At 40.8% G+C, this 24031-nt stretch overlaps 1 protein-coding gene across 1 annotated transcript in view; it reads left to right on the top strand.

The window, feature by feature from the left end:
- Nucleotides 1-24031, top strand: part of SEC23B (SEC23 homolog B, COPII coat complex component) — a 43188-nt gene that overhangs the window by 14350 nt on the left and 4807 nt on the right. The window contains exons 10-19 of the mRNA XM_014855883.3: nt 2356-2479; nt 3559-3639; nt 7916-8005; nt 8720-8826; nt 10527-10680; nt 13420-13497; nt 16425-16586; nt 17680-17766; nt 20242-20397; nt 20787-20852. Coding sequence (XP_014711369.1) covers nt 2356-2479; nt 3559-3639; nt 7916-8005; nt 8720-8826; nt 10527-10680; nt 13420-13497; nt 16425-16586; nt 17680-17766; nt 20242-20397; nt 20787-20852 — 1105 coding nt within the window. The remainder of the gene's footprint in view (nt 1-2355; nt 2480-3558; nt 3640-7915; nt 8006-8719; nt 8827-10526; nt 10681-13419; nt 13498-16424; nt 16587-17679; nt 17767-20241; nt 20398-20786; nt 20853-24031) is intronic.

The raw sequence follows: 24031 nt of genomic DNA, 5'->3' as shown, positions 1-24031 counted from the left end.
AAGAAAGTCTTTTCAACAAATGGTGCTGGGAAACTTGGAAAGCCACATGTAAAAGAATGAAAATTGACCATTCTTTTTCACCATTCACAAAAATAAACTCAAAATGGATCAAAGACCTAAAGGTGAGATCTGAAACCATAAGACTTCTGGAAGAGAATATAGGCAGTACACTCTTTGACATCAGTATTAAAAGGATCTTTTCAGACACCATGGCTTCTCAGACAAGGGAAACAATAGAAAGAATAAGCAAATAGGCCTTCATCAGACTAAAGAGCTTCTTCAAGGCAAGGGAAAACAGGATTGAAACAAAAAAACAACCCACTAGTTGGGAAAAAATATTTACAAGTTATTTATCCATCAAAAGGTTAATCTCCATAATATATAAAGAACTCACACAGCTCAACAAAAAAAAAAATCAAACAACCTGATCCAAAAATGGGCAGGGGACATGAACACACATTTCTCCAAAGAAGATATACGGATAGCCAATAGACACATGAAAAGATGCTCCTCATCACTGATCATCAGGGAAATGCAAATCAAAACTACGCTAAGATATCACCTTACACCCATTAGAATGGCAAAAATAACCAAAACAAAAAGTGACAAATGTTGGAGAGATTGTGGAGAAAAAGGAACCCTCATACACTGTTGATGGGAATGCAAACTGATGCAGCCACTATGGAAAACAGTATGGAGATTTCTCAAAAAATTAAAAATAGAGATACCATATGACCCAGCCATCCCACTATTGGTATCTATCCAAAGAACTTGAAGTCAGCAATTCCAAAAGTCCCATGCATCCCTGTTTCATTGCAGCATTATTTACAATAGCCACGACGTGGAAGCAACCTAAGTGCCCATCAACTGATGCTTGGGTAAAGAAGATATGGCATATCTATATCTATATCTATATCTATATATAATGGAATACTGCTCAGCCATAAAAAGAATACTATATAATGAATAAAAATAAAAATATATATAATGGAATACTACTCGGCCATAAAAAAGGATAAGATCATCCCATTCACAACAACATGGATGAACCTTGAGGGAATTATGTTAAGTGAAATAAGCCAGATAGAGAAAGACAATCTGTATGACTCCACTCATATGTGGAAGTTAAACATGTAGACAAAGAGAACAGATGAGTGGCTACCAGGGGAAAGGAGGGGTGGAGGGTGGGCACAAAGGGTGAAGTGGTGCGCCTACACCACGACTTACAAACAATAATGTACAACCGAAATTTCACAAGGTTGTAAACTATCATAAACTCAATAAAATTTTTTAAAAACGGATGCCCCCCCACAAATCACAAAGGCCATTCCCAAAAGGCAAAGCTGAGTCACACAGCTACATGCAAAGCAGGCTGAGAAATAGAATCCTTATTCCAGGAAACCATGGACCCATGACTAAGGAAAGTGGGAATGGTGGGTATTTGGGGCCAGATAGCCATCTGTGTCTCTGGAGGCGTCAGGCACTCAGAGAGCTCGATCAGATGATCTTTCTTGTGTTCTTCCCAATTCTGAGATCCTGTTTGATGATCAGTGGCTGGATACATAACTTGTATCAAGCTGTGCTCATCTGCCCAAATATGTGAAATGCTGAAATTTTGAACAGTATTTTTCTCTGACCTCAAAACAGGGATGAATATAGATATTCATAAACTAGAATAAATAATTCATGCAGAGCCAAAGATTCAATGTTTTGAGACAGTGAATTAACCTGAAAAGGATTTCCCACAGGCCTGGGTATTTTCCCATACCAAATAACATGTGAGAGGAGTTGGCAAGCATTTTCTCAGTAGATCACCTTTAAATCTATGGGTTTATTGGTAAAAGGTTTTTTGGTTTTGGGGGTTTTTTTTGAAATAATTATAGATTCACAAGAAATTGCGAAAATAGTACAAAGAGGCCCATCCATACTCCTCATCTACCGACTCCCAGTGGTAACATCTTACAGAAATATAGTACAATGTCAAATCCAGGAAATTGACATTGGTATTATACAGTTAACGATATTACAGACCTTACTTGGATTTCACCTGTTTTTACATGCACTCTTTTTTTTATATGTTGTATATATGGTTCTTTGAGATTTCGTCTCTATAGATTTATATAACCACCACAGTGATCAAAATATAGAAGTTTCACAGTCTTCTGTGTTTAATGTTTTAAAAATACTCTTTCCTAAGTACAAATTGAACTTGTTTTCCATTTAAGTCAGTCAACAGCACCTTTATGGACATGGTCTCTTGTTCTCTAAGTTATTGTTCGTGAATACTGAGGAAGCATCTGAATGACTTTCAGTCATCTGAAACGTTCACTTTCTTTTTCCTTTTTTATTTCATAGAGGCCACATGGTGATGGGAGATTCTTTCAACACTTCTCTCTTCAAACAGACATTCCAAAGAATTTTCAGTAAAGATTTTAATGGGAATTTCCGAATGGCATTTGGTGCTACTTTGGAAGTAAAGGTACTGTAGATTTCTAAAGCTTCAGTAGAAGAATACTGTTTGTACTTATTTAGTCGTCAGGTTTTCAGAACCTTCAGCCTGCTGGACACAGGCATCTAAAGGCAAATTAAAAGGTTCCCAGCAAAATATTCCAACAAAGTGTATTCTTTCTGTTGCTTCTCAAAGATGACCTGTATATTTATTAATGTTCTAAACAGAGAGTTGTCTGGTTCCCCTGCAGCCTCTGCTCTGCCCTGCTCTAGGACAGCAGGCCTTAGAAGGGGTGGTGGGCCGAGCAAAGAGGCAGCCACACAGTGTGGAGCGTCCACCCAGCCATTGATATCGGCCACGCATTCACAGAACCATGGTTTATATTTAGTGCCTGCCTGCAGACTAGCCAGAGCATTCCGGAGTAGTGCAGCATTGCGAGTTTGGGTTTTGTTTTTCCACGTAGGGACTAATAGCTCTATACACTTGATTTTGAGTCCTTGAGAAAATATTAAAAGGGGCCATTAGAAAATATGATTGGAATTATTACTTTGAGAATTAGAGATAATCATTAGCTCATCTAGGTTAAACTTTAAACAACATTCTCAAATGTTTGAGATTCTTTTTAAAAAGATGAAGAGGAACAGACCTTGCTAAAGTGGATTCAGATTTTAAAATCTAAGTATGTTGGCTTTGTCCTTATGTTGGAGTTCATGAATTAAGTATTTTTGAAACAATACAGAGCAGTATAATCACTGATTAGAAATTATAGGTAATTGTGACTGGGTGCATGGGATTGGAAAAGAATGTAGTATTGTTGGTAAAATTGTTATCTTCTATGTGTAAATTTCAGAGTTGAGAAAGTTGAAAATGCTGCATCATCATTGGAACAAAGATAATGCACGTTCTAAAGGAGGGTTTTATTTAAGTGTTATTCAGTTCACAGTGGCCCTGGAAAAGCTTGTAAGAGTATTTGTGTACTTTCATCCATACGATTTTCTCTTCGTGGAATGATAACGCTGTCGTTTTTCTTTGAGTTTTATTCGTATCCTTCATGAGAGGGTGGGTCTCAGTGATTTTTAACTTTATCCTCTTATCTAACTCTGTTGTAGACCTCTCGGGAACTGAAGATTGCAGGAGCCATTGGTCCTTGTGTATCTCTGAATGTGAAAGGACCGTGTGTGTCAGAAAATGTAAGAAAAACTCCTCCATCCCCTCACCTGCTATGCCCAGGGATTTAACCTGTTAGGAATGTCAGAATGGGAAGACCTTGTATTGTGTCACGTCTCAGGATATGTCTGTGGTGAGGGGAGAAGGGCTAACTCTTACTAATGGGACCATAACTCTGAGATGTGGTGTCATTTCTATCTGTCCATCTATCTAAATGGTCAGAGAGGAGAAACCTGAGGCTCAGAAAGGTTGAGTATCTTGCTCAAGGTCAGAGCTGACATAGAGGAGTTTGAGTACAGGTTCCCCTGACCCCACTACCCTGCTTGTATTGCTGTGGCAGTGAGCCACAAGGCATTCTGTTCAGCACAAGGCAGGCATTCAGCAAAATCCTTCAGTAATAAACCTGTGTTCTTATTACCCTTAAGGGTGATAGCTTTGTCTCACTTCTCAGAGACAATTTTGAGTTGGTTGGGCAGTAGATGACACTGTTGTGTATGCGGACGTCTGTGTTCTTTGAGGATATGTGAACGAAGTTTAGTTATCAGTGGGTGGTGAGGTGGCTTTGCTGATGGCCCACTTCCTCTGATTATACTTGAGCTGCCAGGAGACAAATAGTGTGGTCCTGTAGGGCCTGTCCAGGGTGGCTCTGGGCTCGGATTATCATAGTCCTTCCCTCATTGTCATGTTCAATGAGCAGGTGGACTGTGGAACCAGAGGTGGATTCAGGGTGTGGTTCTGCCACTGCTAGCCACGTGGCCTGGACAAGGTATTTAATCACTCTGAGATATAATGTCTTTAGCTGGGAATGGAGGTCGTCACAGTACCTTACTTTATAGCACTACTGGGAGGATTAAACGAGTTAGTTCTGGTAAAACAGAACAGATCCTGGCACAATTGAAGCCCACACGAGATTTCATCTTTCACATCTTCATCAGCAATGCACATTCACTTAATGACTACTTTGATTAAACTTTTGTTGAACTTATCAGAGGCAAGGTGATTTGAGAGAATATTCGTATAATCCCCTGGGTCAGGGGTGAGGCAGGTTGCTGCCTCAAAGTGCATCTGATGAGTCACTCATTACCCCAGTGTACTAAGGAACTCCTACTCCTATTTCCTGGCAGGGCTTTGGAAGGCTTCCCTGTTCAAAATATTTTCCATAAGACTTAAAATCTGCCTAAGAAGATAATTTTTTTAATTAGTACAAACTGGTTAGCTGTTCTAGGATCTGGTACGGATCAACCATGAAATTTTTAGGCAGAGGAGAGTAGAATCTTCAAACATACAGAGAAGTTTAAGGAAGAGTGTAATGGATTCCTACATACCCACCATTTAGAGTGAATACTTAACATTTTATCACAATTGCTCTGTCCTCTTTTCTTGCCACATTTGCTTTATCTGATTACCATCTGTTTGCCATATTGGCTTTATCATATGTTTGCAGAAGCTTTGAAAACATGTTGTAGACGTCGTGACACTTTGTCTTTCAGTGTTTCCATATGCATCTTCTAAAAATAAGGATGTTCTCCTACCATGACATTATCATCAAACCTAAAAAAAACAATAATTTTCTAATATCTAGTCATATTCTTTCCCTAATTTCTCCCCAAATGCCCTTTCTGGCTGTTTTATCCCCACTCTAACTAGCATTGCATTTGTGTTTAACTTGTTTCTACTTCCCTATATTCCTGTGAAGTGGAAGTTAGATTAGTGATGAGATTCAGGTTAAACCTTTCTGTCCACCATACTTCCTGAGTGATCTGTGTTCGTCATGCTGTGTTTGATCAAAAGGCAATGCTGTCTGGTCATCCTGTGTTAGAGGTACTGAGTTAGATTGTGTGGTGATGGTGATGACTGCCCCTGATCCTCCCATTATAAGGGCACTTTTCCTTTTTGCTGTTAGTAAGAAAGCTGTTGAACGAGATTGTAGCACAATGTGAATATCTTGTTTGCCAACAGCCTTTCACCTGATGGTTTTAGCATCCATGGGTCATCCTTACTTGAATCAGTATATTTCATTAGGGATTGTAAAATGGTGATTTCCTAATTCTATCTTTACGGTTCCTCTGATAAAGTCAGGGTAAATGCTTATGTAAGGGGTTTGTGTATTAGTGAGTGTGTACTTTTGTGGCTCTGGAGGGTTTGTGGCCACAGTTGGGCATTGGTGCTATAGGGGATGAAAAATTTTCTTTTTCTTCTACTCATCTTAGTGTCATTGGCTAGGGCCCTTCAAATTAGACTGACAAAAGACAGGTTAACAAGAGAAAAACAAACAGAAGTTTATTAACAAATACATCATGCATATATACATCGCTCATACATTCTCAGTGATAAGTAACTCAAAGGGGTGATTAGAACTTCAGGTTATGTAGCATCTTAACAGAAGAACAATAAATTTGTAGAAAAGTGATAAGACAAAGGAAAGGGACTTTGAGCTTCCAGGGCTGGTAAATTCTGGGAAAGTAGATAAATGGGGGAAACGACAGTAGTCCCCCCTTATCTGTGAGGGGTACGTTCCAAGACCCCCAGTGGATGCCTGAAACTGAGGCTAGTACCGAACCCAATATATTACTATGTTTTGTTCTATACATGCATGTTTGAGGTGCAACAGCAAAACTAGGACAAATTTCTTTCTCCTTCACAATTTCACGAATAGAAGATTCATTCTTACCATAGATCTTAGCAGCCTCAGCATATGAGTTTTTTATTTCCTTGTTTAAGTCAAGAATTCCACCTTTTCACTTAAGGGAAGCACTTTATGGCTTCTGTTTGGCGTATCTGAGTTGCCAGCATCACTACTCTTGCACTTTGGGGCCATTATTAGGTAAAATAAGGGTTACTTGAACACAAGTGCTGCAGTACTGCAACAGTCGGTTTGATAACTGAGATGGCTACTAAGTGACTAGTGGGTGGGGAGCGTCTACAGTGTGGATAACGCTGGGTAAAGGGATGAGTCACATCCCAAGTGGGACAGAGCAGCATGGCACAAGATTTCATCACACTGCTCAGAACAGTGTGTAATTTAAAGCTTAAGAATTGTTTTTTTCTGCAATTTCCCATTTAATAATTTTGGACTGAGGTTGACCATAGGTAGCTGAAACCATGGATAAGTGGGGACTGCTGTAATTTAGGATAAGGAGTGTTTTAGCAAGGTTTGTCATAGAGGTTCTTGACCTTCCGGCAGATGTTATCTGCTTCTTTTAGAAAGGACCACTAAGAGGAAAGGTAAGCGCCTACCAATCCATCCGTCTCACAATCTTGCTTAAGAAATACTGGTAAAACAGAGTGTCCTCCCCACTTTCCACTTTAGAGCTGCTATGTGATTTCACCTAAGAATCTTCCCTTTCCCCTCTGACCATCACGTTCCTGAGATTGCCAGTTCTGTGGCCAGGTACATAGGCTCCTGGTGTGGCTTTGTAGAGACCAGACTGGTGTCAGCTGTACTCAGCTGACAGTGTACCGTTTGGGTGGATTCAGAGTAACATAGCAGAAATAGCGTTACTCTCGTAATACGTAACCACATTACTTTCTAAGCACAGTATTCTGCGTTTTGATGAGGTGTTTTAAGATATGTAATGCTTGCTATCTCTATAATGGTAGAATGTATGTTTCAGAGTCTAGTAATCTTCTTGGTGATTCTAGGTATTTTTAACAACTGCCACCTTTTCTTCTACATGTCATGGTTAAAACAGTGATTCTCTTCACATTTTTGTGAACCTCATATATATCTCACTGGAGCCATTCGACTAGTCAATAAAAACCAGCCTTCATACCGCCAAAATCTCAGTTCTCTTACCAAGAATTTATATGTAGCTTTTGAGTAAAGGAATTGCATTAAAAAGTCATGCTTAGTAGCTAATGTTCTGTAGCTATGTCTTGTTCTAATAATAATGATGAAAGAAGTGCATAAAACTTTCAAGCTAAGCAGATAATTCTTTTTCTTTTCTACTGTTTATTTCTTCCTTAACGGTGAGTTGATTCTTTCAGTTGACTTCAGTGTTATGTACCAGGTGTGTGTATATATGTGTGTGTGTATATGGAGAGAGAGAGATCTCAGTGATGTAATGAAAGTTGATCTCTGAGTGCAACATAAAAAGCTTAATTTTAAAGTATTGTAATAAAAGTTAAACTTTATTCTGGTCCATAATTGCACTTTTTGCAGTGAAATTTAAAATTTTCATTTGGAATGGGATATTCTAAGCCTACCCTTCTCAGAGCCAGTACTTTTATCAGCACTTCACCACAGGAGTAGCTTTTTAGTTTAGTTTTTTTTTTTTTAATTCCTATTCTCACCCCTAGGAACTTGGTGTCGGTGGCACGAGTCAGTGGAAAATCTGTGGCCTGGATCCCACATCTACGCTCGGCATCTACTTTGAAGTAGTCAATCAGGTGAGTTGGATTTCTTCATGAATAGTCATGTCTCAGTGTTGTGTTTTCTGATTTATTACAATCTGGTAGTCTCTGGTTTCTTTCTCCACAAACAGGTGCCACTTTTGGCTTGTGTTTGGCCTGATATCAGTCTGGCATGATTTTTTATTCCTTCCAGGATTTGGTCAGAGTCAGACAGCAAATTGCTTTCGTCACTTTATTATTAAACTGATAAGTTCATCAGAAGAGTAGTATCTTTTGCTAGCCATCATAATGTTGGTGAATTTTTAGATGTCAGTTCTTTCCTCAATATTTTATTTAAAAAAAATTTAAACAGAGAAAAATTAAAAGAATTGTACAGTTATCCATGTACCCACCACTTAGATTAACATTTTTCTGTATTTGCTTTGTCACGTATCTATCTATCCATCAATCCATCTTATTTTTTATGCATTTCAAAGCAAATTCCAGTCATCAGTATCTTTCATTCCTAAACACTTTAGTATGCATATCGTTATTAACTTGAGTCAGTATTTTTTTGAATATGATTCTTTTTCTTGGAGGAAAAAGTTGCATACAGTGAAATGCCCAGATTTTAGGTGTACCATTCAAAATGCATCAAGAACCTTACTTTCATGGCTGTCAGTCATTTTAGGAAGAGTACAGTGGGCTCTGTGACTGTGTTTGAGTTCACGCCTGTGATAGTAATAATGTGTATGGCCTCTCGCCCTGCAGCACAATGCCCCGATCCCCCAAGGAGGCAGAGGTGCCATCCAGTTTGTCACGCAGTATCAACACTCCAGCACCCAGAGACGCATCCGCGTGACCACCGTGGCCCGAAAGTGAGCAGTCCCAGTTTCCTTTCTGTTGCCACTGACTGATGTTTTTCCTATGAAGAGATAATTTAACATCTGTTAGTTTAAACTTTATAATTCCATTGAATAGTTCTCACCAATCCTCACTGGCTCATTTGATCAGAGAAGGAGGAAGAGAAAGAGGCATTGTTGGCTAACCTAGTTAGGCCTACAGGCACTTGCCCAGGAGAGTTATGTCTCAGTAGGAATAAGTTGATTAAAAATTATTTTTGTGGGGCCCACACAGTGGCTCAGCAGTTAAGTTCACACGTTCCACTTCGGCAGCCTGAGGTTCACTGGTTCAGATCCCGGGTGTGGTCATGGCATCGCTTGGCAAGCCATGCTGTGGTAGGCGTCCCACATATAAAGTAGAGGAAGATGGGCACGGATGTTAGCTCAGGGCCAGTCTTCCTCAGCAAAAAGAGGAGGATTGGCAGCAGATGTTAGCTCAGGGCTAATCTTCCTCAAAAAAAAAAATTATTTTTGTTTTTTATTACTATGTTTATCAGATAAGTAACCCTTAAACATATTCTCCTTGTAAAAGATTCAAGCAGCACTTAAGTATATAAGGAATAGGTCTCTTTACTCACTCTCCACAGAGGTAAAATGCTCTTACTATACTGGCACTTAACTTCAGAATCCCATTTCTGTGCATTTATATGTATATATTTTATACATGTATGGCTTACATTAATGTGTTCAGAAGCTTTTCTCAATAATATGTCAAGAACATCTTCCACGTTGATTCATATAAGCCTCTATCTCATTCATTTTAATGGCTGCATAGTGTTGAATGGTATGGATGAGATGTACCACTTCTCTATTAAAGAACATGTTAGGTCCTATCTTCCTTCTAACAGTGCTGCATTCATATTTTTGAGGGCTTTGTGTACATGAGTGTTTCTTTCCAGCCACTGCATAGAAGTGGAAATTTGGTTACTGCAAAACTACTCTCCTAAGAAGCTCATTTGTATTCTTACCAATAGTGTAAGGAGACTGTCCTGTCTTCTCATTAATAATGGATATATGTCAATCTTTAACATGCAAATATGGAGCAGTTTGTTACTCTTATATGTATTTTCCCATTTATCAATGGGTTGAGTACTTCTCATGTTTATTGACCATATGTATTCCTTTGATAGCCTTTGCCCAGTTTGTAAAACCTGTTTCTTTTTCTTGTTTATTGATTTGCAGGGGCTCTTTATGTATTTTGGATATGATTATTGTTCATTGCTCGTATCTATTCCTGGTCTATCTGTTGTGTTTTAGTTTTGTTCATAGTGGCTTTATTTGTCTGGAAAAGTTGTATATGTGCTAATTCTTTCTACCATGGGTATTGCTGGGAACTTGCTTTGTGAATTTGTAAACATTTAGATTTTTGTAAGATTGACCTAGAACAAGGAACACTGGCTGGAGACTTAGGTACCTTTGGGGTATCTGCTTTCATCATGTCAGGGGGAGCGTTGGGAAGTTCTCTATAATTTTTCTTTTGTTCTTATAGCCTTCAGAGGTCACATGAGGGTAAATGAAAATGTATGTAAAGCTCCTGTGATTCCTTACTGACAATGCAGTTTGAATCTTTGTTGTCTTAGATGAGAGAACAGGATGTCTGTTTCTTTGTCTTAATGGAGGGCTCGCTTTCTGGTTTCTCCTGAAAGTAAGCCTGGCACTAACTCTGGAACTGTCAGTTGGGCAGATGCGCAGAGTCACCTCAGGCACATAGAAGCAGCATTTGACCAGGAGGCTGCAGCAGTCTTGATGGCACGGCTGGGAGTGTTCCGAGCGGAATCGGAGGAGGGGCCCGATGTACTCCGGTGGCTGGACCGACAGCTCATCAGGCTGGTAAGTTACAGTGGCACGAAGTTTAGTCTTGGTCTCTGCTGTACTTTTGAGGAAACTGTCACTTAGACCTATTATTTTATGTAGTCGGTCAACAAGAATTTGTCTGTTGCTTACCTTATGCCAAACAGTAGACATCTTGAGAAGGATATAAAAGAAATGTTAAATATGCATTTTCCCCTCAAGGGCTTATGTTACAGTTGTGGAGAAACAAAATGCACAGGACATTTAGAGAATATGCAAGTCTGTGTATGTTAAGAGTTGATTTAGCTAAGTCACTGTGAATACTGTGGTCCTATATTTTTTCCTCCAGATATTGGAGATTATTTTTGGAAATAGAGGTCCATGGCCCAGTGAGTGTAGGGAGATGACTAATGTGTTAATTTTGGGTCTAACCAGGAGAGAGAAACCACATAGTAGTTTAAACAAGAGAAGTTTTATATAAAGAATTACTATCACAATAGGGAATTAGAATAATGAGGGTTTGGTTAGTAAGAAGTAAAGAGAATTTTAAAGAATATAGGAATAGCGGATACAAGGGGCAGCTACCACTCCTAGGCTGAGATAGAATACTGAGATAGAAGAGCACCCTTTCCTCCCAGGATCTAGAAGGTGAGAAGGTGTGACCATAGCTCACTGAGTCTCTCTTGGCAGAGTTGTTGCGGTGTTATGCCAGAGGAACTTGATAGAAATCACCCTCTAGAACTGGATGAAAATCCATCCTCTGGGGTGCCAAAGAAAACCGTTCACAGGGCAGTACCTCACCACAGGCACATGGGGTGCGGGGATAGCTGCTGGAGCCTGTGCCCCAGGAGCTCAGCGCCGGGGAAGCCACAGGCGCCGCTGCTGAGTGAGCACACTGGAACCTGGAAGCAAACCCTTGCCTCCAGCCCCCTCTACGGGCAAAGCTTACCGTGCTGCCAGCTGGCAAAGGAAAAATATTTAAAGGACCTAGATCCATTTCACAACAGGCAAAAAGGGTGAATTTGGAGCTACAAAGCAATAAATCAATAATACCTTACAGTCTTACCGTCTTGGAAATTCATAGCATGTATTCGTGATCAAAGGCCCTGAAAAGCCTAGTAAGGAAACCTACGTAGCTTTGTTTAGCCCCATGTGTGCTCTTGCTATCCTGTGGAACCATTTTTTCCGAGGATGTCAACATTTGAAACACAATTTGAAAACTGAGCAAAGTCCAAGTGGTTGGCAAAGGCTCTGTGTGGGAAGCGAGCCTTGAATCAAGTCTTCTTAGAAAGAGTGGGATAATGGGGGAGGAGAAGATAAGGCTTGCCAAGTGGAGGGCCCAGCGTGAGCAAGCCTACAGGATGGATGTAGCTGTGCATTTTGGCTTAGGCTGGGACACTGGAGTGACCACTGTCACAGGAGGCCAGGCTGTACAGTGGGCAGAGTGGCAGCGAAGGTGCGGCTTGATTGTGGAATGCCTTAATTTTAAAGTTAAGTCACTGTCTTAACATTAGTGAAAGGAGGGGACTTATGCAAGATTCTTAAGCAGAGATGTGACATCAGCATGATGCGTGTGTTTACATTGCCTTATAAGATAAATTGGAGGGTGAAAAGGCTGCTGGTAGGGAGACCAGTGGAGATTTTGCAGGCTCAAGGGAGCTGAGACCAGGGTGTGGGCAGTAGAATTGAGGAGGGAGAAGGTTTGGAATCAGGACGTTTGCTGAAAGAAGAATTGATCAAACTTGGTTAAATTATATGTGGAATCAAAAACCAAAAAATCGGCATTGATTCAAGTTCCAAGTGTGGGTCACTGCAAGCATGATGGAGAGGTAGGAAATGGGAAAGGAGAAGGAAGAAGGTGAATCTTTTCTTTTTAATGTAATAGTTTAATTCATTTTGAATGGGACCTTGCAAAAGTATATCCACAGGAAGCTCTCCTGTCATCAGATGGAAGTCCTGACAGGAGCTCAGGTCAGAGGTTGGCATGGGACATGGGGAGGGATTTGGATGACATGGATCTGGCTCTAGTGTTTGTAACCAAAGCAGTAAGGCTGGGAGCAGAGGGCCAAGAACTGACCTCTGAGGAACCCACAGTTAGGAGGAAGTAGGAAGATGAGGGGCCGTTGAAGAAGGCAGAGAAGTATTGGTTGGAGAGGTGACGAGAAATTGGAAAGTGCTGTTTTAGCGGCTGAAGGAGAGACTTTGAAGAAGCTTGGGGAGTCTCCTGGCTTGTGGTGGTAGGTGGTAGCGGAGAACTGCAGGGACATCGGATTGGGTAGGGTAATTGTCACAGAGGGGCTTTCTTTAAGTGGTGAACAGTTCACTTCTCTAGTGACCAGAAGAAATGTGTGAAATAAAGGCAGGAAGGGAAGACATCTTCAGAAATTCGCCTTTGAAAGAAGGAAGGAAATTGAGTTGTGGAATGATAAAACTTCAGGGCTTGTCTATAATTGCTAGTGTTTCAGTCTTCAAGCGTTTTCTTGTGGAAGAGGCTCCTGAGAGCTCTTAGCCTCTCACCAGTCAGAGTGGTCCTCGGCCAGCATCGCCTGGGAGTGGGTTAGAAATGCAGGGTTTCAGCCCCTTCTCAGATCCGCTGAATCAGAATCTGCATTTCATAGCACCCTGGGTGATGTGTCTGCCCGTCCATGCCTGAGAAGTGCTGGTTTGGGACTCACAGGCAGTTAGTGGCAGAGTTGAGATTGAGTTGAGATCTCCAAGGATTTTTCCAGGTGACGCTAACTTAGATTTGTTTTTTCTTCTGCTGTTTTCTTTCGACAGTGTCAGAAGTTTGGACAGTATAACAAAGAAGACCCCACTTCTTTTAGGTTATCAGATTCCTTCTCTCTATATCCTCAGGTAAGTAATATATGTTTTTAGATGGCTAAAAAGAATAAATTGTGGAAGAAATAAAACCCACTGCTGTCGGGGTAAAGTGAAGCCTTGGTATATTTTGAGACTCAGTCTATAGGTGATGAAGGTTGTTCAGTTCAAGACAGATACTGTGGGGCCAGCCCGGTGGCCGAGTGGTTAGGTTCACACGCTCTGCTTCGGCGGCACAGGGTTTCACTGGTTTGGATCTTGGTTGCGGACTGGCATCGCTCATCAGGCCATGCTGAGGTGGCGTCCCGTGTGTCACAACTAGAAGGACCAACAACTAGAATATACAAATATGTACTGGGGAGATTTGGGGAGAAGAAGAAGAAGAAAAAAGACAAATACTGCGTCTGTGTGTGTGACTGTGCCTGAGCCCTATGGACGACAGAGGTGACATCAGAGACTAGAAAATAAGTGCATGAACTTTTATGACAATTCAAAACAGGACCATTGCCTTGAGGCTACAACAGAATCTCTAATTCACAGTTCTGGGTGGACAGTCAGCTACCTCAGTGGCAAATCAAGAAATGAAGCACACCTGAAGATGACTATATCAAAATGAGACCATAGTTAATGTGGTGAATATTTAGTGATATTCTGTAGTTGTTATGCTGCAACATAACCAGGAATCGACAGTAATAAGCAGCTCCTCTAAGTAACTGCACCATGTGTGAACCAGGCACTTGGGAGCCGTTGGACGAGGGAAAGGAGGGAGAGAAGTAGATGGAGCATGAGGCTGCTGGCAGCGATCTGAGTTTTTACCTTTTCTGAACCTTTGTCCTCATCTGTAAATGAGGAAACTAGAGCTGAGCTCAGTGGGCGGCTGTGGGGACTGCACGAGTGGAGGCTGCTCAAGTGTTCAGCGTGGGCCCAGCACCTCTTCAGTGGTTAGTAAATGTGAGCCAACTCCGTGGCTGGGGCCTGGGACTTTCAGGCTGGACCATTCACAGGTACAGCTTTCCCAGAAATGAAAGCAAACAACTTTTTTCCCCTTCCCTTAGAGATTCCTTAATGAGGACTAAGTAGAAAGAAGCAAACTCATTTTTAAATTAACTTGTGAGGACTTAGATATCCAGATGTATATTATCCTTTCAAGTACTCAATTTGGAAAGTGGACACAGGTTTCAGTCATGAACTTGTATAGCTTGGACTCTTAGGGTTAAATGGAGCCTGGAAGGTCACCTCACTCCACCACCAGCCTACTATGGGGCTCTGCGGCCTTGACGTGTGCCCCACTTTCCCGTGCCCAGCAGTTGAGGCTGTAGGTATTGTGGAAAGAGCCCTGCGCTGGCCAGAGTCGGGCTGAGTTCCAGCGCTGGCTCTGCTGCTCCTGGTCTTGGGTGAGGTCTTGAGGCCCTGTGAACTTTGGTTTCCTCGTTAGAAGGAAGGTGTTGGTCTGAACAAGTGGTCTGCAGTCTTTTTGATGCCGTGGAATTGTTTCTTTGAGAAGACCCTCTCAAAGCCAACATATAAAGCAGACTCAGTGCTGCTTTGGTTGTGCTCTCACACAACACACTGAGTCCCACCCCAGCACCCTCCAACATCCCACCTCCTGGGGCCATAAGGATCCACTAAGACTCTGAAGAGCACAGTGTGAAAACCACCGAGTGAGGTGGTTTCTAAGATTCCTTCTGTCGAGGCATCTAGGATAGGAGTCAAGAGCCCAGTCTCTGGAGCTGGATGACCTGGATTAGAGTCCAGCTCTGCCACTCAGTAGCAGGTGGCCTTGGGCAAGTTGCCTACCCCTCATTTTCCTTACCAGTAGACGAGAGATGGTACCAGAGCTTATCTGAAGGATTAAATCCTTGTCAAGTCGTTGTGCCTTGCACATAGGATACATTGAATGTCAGCCATAATTACTGTTTAGGAACCTATGATTCAATATTTGGAGTCTCAGGAAGCTTTCTACTTCTCAAGGCAGCTCATTTGCATGTGCTGGCAACTCTTTAGAGTGAGCTAAAACTCTGCCCTCTGCCTTTTAATCCTCAGGGTAAAGAACATACCTCTAGCGTCATCTCTTGGCCCTTTCTTCCTTACACACCTCACTCCAACGTACTAGTCTGTGTCCTGAGCTCTCTAGCTTCTCATCTCTTGCTTCCTCGTGCACATATTTCAGACCCCAGTGGCTTTGGGAAGTCTCTGACACCCCCCCCCCCCACCCCATAGCACTGCTTTGCTGTACCGTGACTCATAACACGCTGCCCCAAGTGTGCCTTTCCCCCCAGACTGTGACCTCTTCAGAGCACGTGTTCTGTCTCTGCAGCCTAGCACCGTGACTCCAGAAATAAGTGCAAGTTTGCCTTTTCCCTTTTGTGTGGAAACTTTGACATATCCAGAGGGCCTCCCCCTTTTTTAAAAATAATGTTTATTTCTGATTGTGGTGAAAAACACATAAAACTTCCAATCTTAACTATTTTTAAGTGTGCAGTTCAGTAGTGTTAAGTATACAGTCATGTGGTGTTTGACGACGGGGATACGTTCTGAGAAATGCTTCGTTAGGTGATTTCATTGTTGTGGGAACATCATAGAGTGTACTCACACCAACCTGGATGGTACAGCCTGCTGCACACCTCGGCCGTATGGTACTAGTCTTGTGGGACCACCATCAAATGCGTGGTCTGTTGTTGACGAAAATGTTATGCGTTGCCCGACTATATTCATATTGTTGTGCAGCAGATCTCCAGAACTTTTTCATCCTGCAAAACTGAAATTCTATGCCCATTGAACAACTCTCCATTTCTCTCTTTCCCCAGCCTCTGCTCCTACCATTTTACCTTCTGTTCATATGAACCCAGAGGCCTTTTTCTTAAAGTCTGGGTCCTCCCGTTTCAGAGACCTAAGGCAGGTCTACTCTGGTGTCTAAGAAGCCTATATCTATATGCGTTTGTCTTTTTTCTCTGTAAATGCAGTTCATGTTCCATCTTAGAAGATCTCCATTTCTTCAAGTGTTTAACAACAGTCCTGACGAGTCGTCATATTATAGACACCACTTTGCCCGACAGGATCTAACCCAGTCCCTCATCATGATCCAGCCCATTCTTTACTCCTATTCGTTTCATGGACCACCAGAGGTAAGGTTTTACGTGAATGCTGTTCTCAGAATTGGAATCTCATAATCTGTATTATTTTTTCTAGCCAATTTTCTCTAGAGCAGAGCTGTAAAACCTTTCAGTCTTTATAGTAATTTAACATTGTTTCTGAGTATTAAAAAATATGCATATGAAAAAGTCACAGGACATGTAAAGCTATTATTTGTGGAAGGCAGGACTACATGTAAAAAATTTTTAAAAATACATGGGTACTTCTTTTTCAATGTGTTCGTATACTTTAAACCAGTAATCCCATGTCTTGTATTATAACTGAAGGAAATACTCTTGTGTTCAGAAAAGGCTTTGTTCAAAGAAATAGTAAATGAACTATTATAGTAGAAAATTAGAAGACAACCCAAATGTTCAGTAGTAGGAAAATAAATAAGTAATGTAAGAATTAGTCACAAAGTTTATGTAACATAATAAAACAGATAAACCCTTATGTTAAAATATTACGTGAAAAAAATCAAAATAGAAACCTTACTAAATTGTTTTTTTTAAAGCCTGTAAGAATTAAAAACCATATGGAAATAAACCAAAATACCAATATTTATTGTGCTTGGGTACAAAATCTTCAAACTTTCTTTAAGTATAAATTACTTTTTATTACCTTTTTTTATATGAAATAAAAATCATAATAAAATGTATTTTGTAGTAAACTTTTAAAACTTATTAAAAGCTGTTCTTTGTTATGTAGGCATCTCTCTTACCTGTCACCTACAGCTGTAGTAGATTTGAGATAATGTGTGTCTGATAGATAAAATACATTTCTAGCATAAAACTGAGAATGTTGGTACTTATTTCTGCTTCCTAGAGCAAAAGATATGACTAATCTCACTTCCCAATTGCGGAGGGATTATTTGGAGCCTCTTTCTTCTACAAAGTTGAAACTTAGAACTGCTGAGTCAGGGTGCAGAACGTGGGATGTGGCCTGAAGACGGGGGGAGCCCCCGTGCCAAGTGCCACTTGTAAAGGGCCTTGTAACTGCTCTGTGGATACCCTGGGGGTGGAGGCGGAGTGGTCGCCATGTGGGGAGCAGGGAAGAACAACGTCATCTCTCTCCCTTTCTCTCCAGCCAGTGCTCTTGGACAGCAGCAGCATTCTAGCTGACAGAATTTTGCTGATGGACACTTTCTTCCAAATTGTCATTTATCTTGGTGAGGTAAGGTGATAGTAATTTCTTTCCTTACTGTTGTTTTTACCTTCTTTTTATTAATTTAGGTTTTTATGACATTTGAAATGAGAATTTGGGCTTGGGGGCTGGCCCTGTGGCATATTGGTTAAGTTTGCATGCTGTGCTTCAGCAGCCCAGGTCCGCAGGTGTGGATCCCAGGCATAGACCTAGACCGCTCATCAGCCATGCTGTGGCAGCAACCCACATACACAGTAGAGCAGGATTGGCAGATGTTAGCTCAAGGCTAAAAAGAGATTGTCAACAGATGTTGGCTCAGGATGAATCTTCCTGAGCAAAAGAAACAAAAACAAAAGAATTTTAGTTTGAAAACCCACAGTTCATTATCGTTAGTACAGTGGCTTTTATTCTAGTGAGTAAAATATTTTTTACATCCCTGGGTTACTTTCTGTATGTACTAATTTTAATAATACTTGCCGTAAGTAACCTCAGGTGGTCCTTTTAAATCACTATAACACTGCTTTTTTGAGTTGTCAGTCAAGATCAGTTTACTTTTCCTCAATAAATTTTTTTTTTTGGTGAGGAAGTTTGGCCCTGAGCTAACATCTGTTGCCAGTCTTCCTCTTTTTGGTTGAGGAAGATTGCCCCTGAGCTGACATCTGTGCCAGTCTTTCTCTATTTTGCATGTGGGATGCTGCCACAGCATGGCTTGATGAGCGGTATGGAAGTCCACGCCCAGGATCCAAACCCACGAACCCCAGGCCTCTGAAGCAAAGCACGTGAACTTAACCACTCTGTCACTAGGCTGACCCCAGTAAACTTTTTCTATGCACTACGTTCAGAGTTGTGTTAGAGTTACTCAGGAAACAAGCTTGGGACTAAAGTTTTTGTTTGCTGAAATAATATGTGTGACACACTGAGCCTTACACTGGATGGCTTTCAGGGGAGAGCCCCTCTCTTTCTCACAGGGGTTCATGCCCTAGGAAAGGGCATGGCTCCTCTGAAGAAAATCCTTTAGAGCGTTGTATTCAGTGGTATGTTCTTTTCCTTCTATTATACGTTCTTTACCTTCAATAAATTCCTTTGACAATTGACTTCCTAGTGTCTGTACATGAGAAATGATTGTAAGTGTCCTACAAAGATATAAATTGTGTTTCAGAATTCCCTTAATAACTTAGAATAGTTTTCTAATACTAATAGGCATTTTATATTTTTTTCAGCATATTAACAGCCACTCTGCTAGTCACTTGCCCACAGATGCTAAGACATCAGTAAACGGTCCTAGACCTAGGACCATTGGATGACAAGTTGCTGTTTGCAAATTGGCTTAACTGTTTCCTTTAGGAGCAATAATCGCAACATAGGTTTCTTTGCCTTCAGCTCACCCCTTTAGACTTTTCTGACCAAGGCCCCCATCCTGTTCCTTCACGCGTTTATTGAGCGCCTTCTCTGTGCAAGTGAGGGGTTCTAAAGATGGAGATAGTGACATCGTTCTCGCCCTCCAAAAGCCCTAAGTCTGCTGGTTGTGGGTGTTCTTACGAACTCTTGGACCCAAGTAAGCTTATGGGCACTTCTTCCATGCCACCAGTCAGTCAAAAATTAAGACCTGGGAAACAGTACTGGGACTGAGAAGAAGGGGAGAGCAGGCTGCAGAAGGCAGCATCTAAAGAGAATCCTCTTTCTGGTATCATATAAACAGTTCCATTTTAAAACACATCGATCACTTGTTAGGTCCTCTTACTCCATTTTCCCTCTCCCTTGTTTTCTTTTTTAGAAAGTTTTCTTTCTCCCCTAAATAACATGTGAAAGCACTTTAGCTTGTTTATAAAGATATATTAATCAGTGAATGAATATTTCTTGATTTCCTGTGTGTGCAAGATATTTCTTAGACCAGCTGATGGGAATGAAAGAAGGAATGAGACAGAGTTTAGCCTGGTTGGGGAGACAGTATTTTCCACACTTTAGTATATTGTCTTCTACTCGTTGCCTAATTAACGCCCATACTTTGATTCTTAGAGCTTTTATGGGGATGGGGATGAGGTCAGTCCCAACTGGTCTGTGTGCCACTAGGAAAGGGAAGGGGGAGTGGATTCCATGTAGGAAACCAACGCATCCCTTTCCCTACCAGGTGTAAGGGCGTGAGAGGCTAGACCAAGTGATAGCAGTGGAAATAGAAAGGAAGGGAGCCCACAGCTCCTTAGGACAACTTATCCCTGGGCATTTTTAGCTAGTTGGTATATACAGTTAGAAAGGGAAGGGGAGGTGACTGATGACTGACGTTTCTGGGAGAACTGTGTAGGTGGGGGTGTCCTGGCTGCACCTCTTTGCTTACTCATACTTCTAGTCAGCTCCACTTTGCTCCCCTCTGAAACTCGCCATTCCTGACATGAGAGTTCTTCACTGGAAACAAGTTCTGGGGGTGTGGTGTTAGAAGCTCACAAATATCAAAGAAGGCTGTTGTTTCAGTGTTTCCATAGTGGCTTTGGTCTGTTTGTTTTGGTGTAGACCATAGCCCAGTGGCGTAAAGCTGGGTACCAGGACATGCCTGAGTACGAAAACTTCAAGCACCTTCTGCAGGCCCCACTGGATGATGCTCAAGAGATTCTGCAGGCACGCTTCCCAATGCCCCGTTACATTAACACGGAGCATGGAGGCAGTCAGGTGAGTGAGCCGAGTGCCAGCTCTGGTGTTCTGTTGGTTTCCAGATATATTTTTATGGCTATAAACCCAAACAGCTTGGTTAATATTTTATGTGATGACATGAAATGATATACAGGTAAACTTCCAAATATGACTCCTTTTTAAATGAGTGATAAAAATATGTTGATATAAAAGTAGGGAATTGCCAAGATAAAATACATATTTCATATTTCAGAATAATAATAATAATGAGTAATAATAAATGGAGAGCCATTGGGCTTAAGCTAAAGAAATGGGTTCTTCTGCAGTAAAAAAAATTTCTAATTTAACAGAAGAAATGTTTTAAAAACTTTTTTTTATGTTACACTAATATTAATGCCACTTTTAATCTTTAAATCTATTTTTTTTAGGCTCGATTCCTTTTGTCCAAAGTGAACCCGTCTCAGACACACAATAACCTGTATACTTGGGGACAGGTAAGAAGCTGTCAGGTTATTTGGGAAGGCAGGCTCTACTTTTTTAAAAACTTGTTTTTAAATCCTACAGATTGGATCCCTTTTGGCCTAGAGACAGAGTAACTTGGGTATTTTTCTGGGGGAAAAAACACTTTGAATAACATAGCTGGGGTAGGGATGGCACCTTGTGTAGATCCCCTCCCACAGTACACAGCGTAGGATGACGGGTTCAGGCCAGAGCACAGAACACTGTACTGTGGCCCTCATTTGGCTCTCCTCATAGTCACAGCATCACCACCCCACGTCCTCCCCCTCCTCCTTCCTCTCCCAAGAGCGCAGGGCAAAAACATCTGCTTTTCCTCACCGGTCGTTGTGCCTCCTCTTCACTTTTCAACCTCTGATTCCTTCTTTATATAATTATTCCTAATATTTATGTTTCTCTCAAGTGAGTCTTTTCTTTTGCTGTTTTCTTATAACATTTTTTAAAATCAAGCTTTTTTTTGAGGTAATAGTAAATTTACATGCAATTGTAAGAAATAATACAGAGAGATTCCCTGTATCTTTTCTCCAGTTTCCCCCAATGATGACTTCTTAGAAAACTGTAATACAGTATCACAACCAGGATATTGATGTTGATACAGTCAAGATAGACATTTCCATCATTGCAAGGATCTCAGTGTCACCCTTTCGTAGTCACACTCACTTCACTCCTGCCTCCACTCCTTCCTCAGTGCCTGGCAGCTGCTAATCTGTTCTTTGTTTCTATAATTTTGTCATCAAAAATGTAATATGGGGGCTGGCCTGGTGGCGTAGTGGTTAGGTTTAGGCGTTCCACTTCAAAGGCCCAGGGTTCATGAGTTTGGATCCCAGGCACAGACCTACACATCACTCATTGGGCCATGCTGTAGTGGCGTCCTATTTACAAAATAGAGGAAGATTGGCACAGATGTTAGCTCAGGGACAAACTTCCTCACCAAAAAAACAAAACAATGTTACACATATGAAATCACGTAGTACCTAATTTTGGGGATTGGCTTTTTTCCCTCAGCATAATTTCTAGATTCATCCAGGTTGTTGCATGTATCAGTAATTTGTTCCTTTTTATTTGCCAGGTAGTATTCTGTGGTATAGAGGTACTTCAGTTTAATTATTTACGTACTGAAGGACATCTGGGTTGTTCACAGTTTCTGACTATTAGGAGTAAAGCTGCTGTAAACATTCATGGACAGGTTTCTTGGGAACATAAGTCTTCCTTTCTCTGAGATAAGTGCCAGGAGTACATTTGCTCGGTCATATGGTTAGCTTTTTCAGAAACTGCCATACTGTTTTCTAGAGTGACTATTTTCTTTTACATCCCCACTAGCAGTGTGTGAGTGATCCAGTTTCTCTGCATCCCTGCCAGCATTTGGTGGGGTCATTATTTTTATTTTAGCTATTCTGATAAGTGTGTAGTGGTATCATATTGTGGTTTTAATTTAGTTTCTCCTAATGGCTAATGATGTTGAACATCTTTCATGTGCTTCTTGCCGTCTGTATATCTTCTTTGATGAAATCTCTGTGTCTTTGTCTGTGTTCTGATTGGATTATTTGCTTTTTTACTGTTAAGTTTTGAGAGTTTCTTATGTATTCTGGATGCTAGTCTTTTGTCTGTTATGTGGTTTGTAAATGTTTCCTCTCTTGCAGTTTGTCAGTGCATCCTCTTTACACGATCTTTTGCAGACCAGACGTTTTTAATTTTTATGAAGTTCGCTGTACAAGTTTTTCCTTTCATGAATTGTGCTTTAGCTGTCAAGTCCAGGAACTCTCTGTCTAGCCCTAGCTCCCAAAGATTGTCTCCTGTGTTTCTTTGTTTCTAATTTTTTGTTTACATTTCAGTTCATGGTACATTTGGAGGTAATTCTTGTACATTGTTTGAGGCTTAGGTTTATTTTTTGCATGTAGATGTCCAGTTGCTCCAGCACCACTTGTTGAAAAGCCTCTCTTTCTCCCATTGAATTGCTTTTGCATCTTGGTCAGAGATTAGTTGGGCATATTTGTGTGAGTCCATTTCTGGGTTTCCTGCTCTGTTCTGTTGATCTGTGTTTGTCTCTCTGCCAATACCACACAGTCTTGATTACTATAACTGTACAGTAAATCTTGCAATTAGATAAACTGATTTCTCCCACTTTATTCTTCTTTTTCAAAATTGTCTTAGCTATTCTACTTCCTTTGGTTTTCTATATGAATTTTAGAATAATCTTGTCTATCTCTTTAAAAAAATCTTTCTGGGATTTTTATAAAAATTGCATTAAACCTTTATATCAGTTTGGAGAGAATAGACATCTTTACTGTGTTGAGCCTTTGAATCCGTGAACTCTGTATGTTTCTCCATTTGTTAAATCTGTTTTGATTTCATCACTATTGTATATTTTTGCTTTTTTTTTTTGAGTGATCATGAGTGGTATTGTATCTTTAATTTCAGTGTCCAACTGTTCATTGCTAAAATACAGAAATACGTTGGATTTTTGTATCTTTATCTTGTATCCTGTGACCTTCCTGAGTCACTTATTACTTCTAGTTGTTGTTTTGTAGATCCTCTGGGATTTTCTCCATAGACAATCATGTCATCTGCAAGAAGGGACAGTTTATTTCTTTTTTTTCTTTTTTGGAAAAGATTAGCCCTGAGCTAACATCTGCCACCAAACCTCCTCTTTTAGCTGAGGAAGATTGGCCCTGAGCTAATGTCTGTGCCTATCTTCCTCTACTTCCTCTATTTTATATGTGGGACGCCTGCCACAGCATGGCTTAATAAGCAGTGCGTAGGTCCGCACCCAGGATCCAATCCAGCAAATCCTGGGCCACCAAAGTGGAATGCATGAACTTAACCACTGCACCACTGGGCCAGCCCGGGACAGTTTCTTTCTTTCTTTCCAATCTAAATACCTTTTACTTCTTCTCTTGTTCTGTTTTCTATTTTTCTATTTCATTTATTTCTACTCTAATCTTTATTGTTTTCTTCCTTCTGCTTGCATTAGGTTTATTTTACTCATTTTCTAGGTTCTTGAGGTTGGAATTTAGATTATTGATTTGAGACTTTCCTTTCTACAGTGTATGCATTTAATGCTGTTAATTTCCTTCTCAGCACTGCTTTTGCTGTGTCACAGGTTTTAATATGTTGTATTTTCATTTTCATTCAATTTGATAGATGTTTTTTAATTTCC

This window comes from Equus asinus, chromosome 15 (assembly GCF_041296235.1).
Source record: "Equus asinus isolate D_3611 breed Donkey chromosome 15, EquAss-T2T_v2, whole genome shotgun sequence".
In the NCBI taxonomy this organism is placed as follows: domain Eukaryota; kingdom Metazoa; phylum Chordata; class Mammalia; order Perissodactyla; family Equidae; genus Equus; species Equus asinus.
The sequence above is the reverse complement of the archived record's forward strand: the minus strand, read 5'-3'. Positions and strand labels throughout refer to the sequence as shown.